At 55.6% G+C, this 3,064-nt stretch overlaps 1 protein-coding gene across 1 annotated transcript in view; it reads left to right on the top strand.

Moving 5' to 3' along the window:
• The window catches only part of RAVER2 (ribonucleoprotein, PTB-binding 2), a gene marked incomplete at its 5' end in the record, with an annotated part of 20,522 nt that extends 18,379 nt beyond the window's left edge, over positions 1–2,143 (top strand). The window contains one exon of the mRNA XM_010142839.1: positions 1,997–2,143. Coding sequence (XP_010141141.1) covers positions 1,997–2,143 — 147 coding nt within the window. The remainder of the gene's footprint in view (positions 1–1,996) is intronic.
• Positions 2,144–3,064: the final 921 nt, after the last annotated feature.

The raw sequence follows: 3,064 nt of genomic DNA, 5'->3' as shown, positions 1-3,064 counted from the left end.
TTGAACGCGTTTTGTGTTTAAAGTCACCCCAGCCGCAGATGCAGCTGACTTCAGGCAGGCTGGCTGGGCAAAGCTCCCTTTGTCTGAGCACCCAGCAGCCGCTTTGGGCTGGACACTCGGTAGATGGGGCAGGAATGGGGGAATGCTGCGGGAGCTGCGAGGACCAGCTGCGCAGAGGATAGGATAGCGGTGGGATTCAGAGTGTGATGTCCTGGCCTTCAGAAACTCTCCTCTCAGGCTTGGCATGAGATGCCTGGTTTTTGGAGGAGATTAAGAAGGAAGACACAACTGCAGCAATTCACGACTCCTAGAGAGGAGACAAGGCCTGGCCCGAGCTGGCTTTGACGTGTCTGTCTTGAGGCAAGGATGGCCAAGGCCTGTGGTGCCCATGGGCTGTGAAACCTCTAGCTCTGTGCAGCAGGATTGAGCCTTCTAGTTCCTGCCAGCTCTGACACGACTGGAAACGGGTGGAGTTGTACCAAGAGCAGGAGGTAGTCTGGGGTTTGAGCTAGTGCCGTGCACTTTGTCTCCAGTCTGAAGAGGAAAGCTCGTACATGGAGGCGACATTGAACAGCTTGCTCCAGAGTTTGTCCTGATGCCAACGGCTATAAAAGGCAGGAGGAGAGTGGCTGATCCCTTGGCACAGACGGAACAGCAGCAGTTTGCCTCCACCGCGAGGTGCTTCCCTCATCCCTGGACTCAAAAGCTGAACCTCAGTGAAGAGGCTCCATGTTGAGAGCAGGTGCTCAGGTGTGTGCGCTGGTTTTAAGCCTGCACCCCGTTTTTCTCCTGCCACAGTAGGCAGCAGTCCGGAATGTCATATGCGTGACATTTCCACGGGAGATGACAGGAGCGAGGGCAGGGGGAAAACTCGAAGTCTTTCCTCAAGCAAGTTCCTGTTTATGATCATGACAGGCACTAAAATGCAGGTGGACTTGGTGAAGGGTCTCTGGAGTTGTGGCTTAGCAAGAGCTGCTTCTGGGGAGTGATGGGCTCGGGGACGTGGGGTCAGCAGAGCGGTTGAGGAGGAGTCAGCGTCCCAGTGCGTGAAACATCGTCAAGGGTCTGCAGTACTCACTCCAGCAGGACCCACAACCCTAAGTCTTCTGATCTAGGAGCCGGCCTTACCCCAGGACCGGCGGTGCAATGGAGCAGCATGTGGTGGTGAGATCAAGTCCAGGTGGTTGTTACGGGGTGGAGGCTTCAGTCTCTCAGAAGGCGGCGACTGTTTAAGCCGTTTGATGTTAATGACACATTGAGGGGGAGAGAGGAGTGACCCAGAGTCCTTGATGAGGGTGGAGGGCTCTGATGGTGTGTGTGCAGCTTCTAGTGGCACTGCTGCAGGGATAGTGCAACGTTCAGCTCCGGTAGGTCCCAGCCAGGAGCTAAACCTGAGCCTTGTGTAGCCCAGGGAGCCCTTGGTGGTGGGACAGCCCTAGGTCACCTGTGCCCTCCCCAGTGGGACCCTCATGGCTGTCTGTGTGTCAGAACGAAGTGTTTTAGTTGCTGTTGTGATTACAGAACCGTTACTGCTCTCTCCTTCCCCTCGGTACCACCCATGAACGCACGCCTGCAGGCGCCAGAGGGCTGCCCATAATCTGCCCCACAGACGCGCTTTGGCATGGCTGGAGATCGAGTCCTTCAACACCTGACTTGCCAAGGGCAAGTTTAACCCTCCAAGAGCAAAGACAGAGGGCTGAGAGGTGACCTTCTGGTGCCTCACTTCGAAGGATGCGGGTGCCTGGAGCTGCTCTGAGGCTGCAGGGTAATAGCATGGCTGTTACGCAAGTGCTTCCTACCGTGCGCTGTGGAGTGGGGCCAGCCCCTCGCCCTCCCAAACCCGCATGTTTGGTGGGGCACAGCCGCTGACTCACGAGCTCTGTATAGCTGGACCTTGCAGCCCGTGGAGTCGGTTACTGGCTCCCAGACTGGAACTTTATTTATTGACACCATTTGCTCTGGATCATGTGTTGCTTTTTCTCCTTCTCATCCTTAGGTGGCTCCGACAAGAAGTGAGAAGCGAGGCTCTTCGTTCCTCATTTCCTCCCCAGAACCAGGCCCCGTGGAGTACCTCGGCCAGCAGACTCAGGGCTCCGCAGTACGTTACGCAGAATCTTCGCTTAAAAAAAAGCGTGTTTACTGAGCCCTAACTAACGCCTCCTGCCTGCGGGGGCACGGGCAGGCGACTCGTACCTCTGCTATTTATTGCTGCCTTAACGTCAGACAAACACACACTTCTTCTTCTCTAAGTATCCCAAGAGGACCAGCCCTCTGAAACAGGCACGTTTGCCAAGGAGACGGTACGTACTGCGACGAGGTGAGACGCTTCCCAGCAGGCGTCTCTCCTGTCACCTGCCCCTGGAAGGAGCAGTGGGCTGAGGTGGACAGAGCCACGCGGTGAGTTTGGGGAGCTTACCGGCCACAAGCAATAAAGACACTGAGGAGGGAGCACGGAGCCTTTCTCTAGTCCTCAGACCGAGGAAGTTGAAACATTAAATTCTTGATAGTGATGTTTTTCTTATTTTTGTAACTCAGAACATGAGTGTTTTTCAATCTTACTTTTTCCAGGATTAAGAGGTCTGCATTTACAGCCTTTATATTTTTAATATTTCCCCTTAATCCCGGACTGCGAGAGATACCAAATGTACGAGCAGAGCCTCTGTGGCGGTTCCAATAAACGTCTGTGAGCAGGAAGATGGGGTACCGTGTGCTGCCTTGCCGGGTGCAACGTGAGCAGGGGAGGCAGGTGTGGGCAAGGCCGTACCACCGGCTGCTCAGAGGCCAGCAAGCCACAGCTTTGCCTCCCACTGAGGTGCGGCTTGTGACTGCCCTGACTGCAGGGTGCGGGCAAAGCGCTGCCCTCCCTCCCCAGGCAGGGGTGGTGAGGCAGAGCTGCTGCAGCGCTTCCAGGGGCAGGGAACTGAGAGAGGGAGACATCAGCTGCCTCTTGTATCCCTTCTGACCTCTGGATCGGGATGATTCAGGTGGTGCAGAAGCACAACTGACATGCCCCTGGGGTGATGGCTTTAACCTGCCTTCGGCTCTTCCCTGTATTTTTCTTTCC

This window comes from Buceros rhinoceros, unplaced genomic scaffold (genome assembly GCF_000710305.1).
Source record: "Buceros rhinoceros silvestris isolate BGI_N320 unplaced genomic scaffold, ASM71030v1 scaffold15379, whole genome shotgun sequence".
NCBI classification, from domain to species: Eukaryota; Metazoa; Chordata; class Aves; order Bucerotiformes; family Bucerotidae; genus Buceros; species Buceros rhinoceros.
The sequence above is the reverse complement of the archived record's forward strand: the minus strand, read 5'-3'. Positions and strand labels throughout refer to the sequence as shown.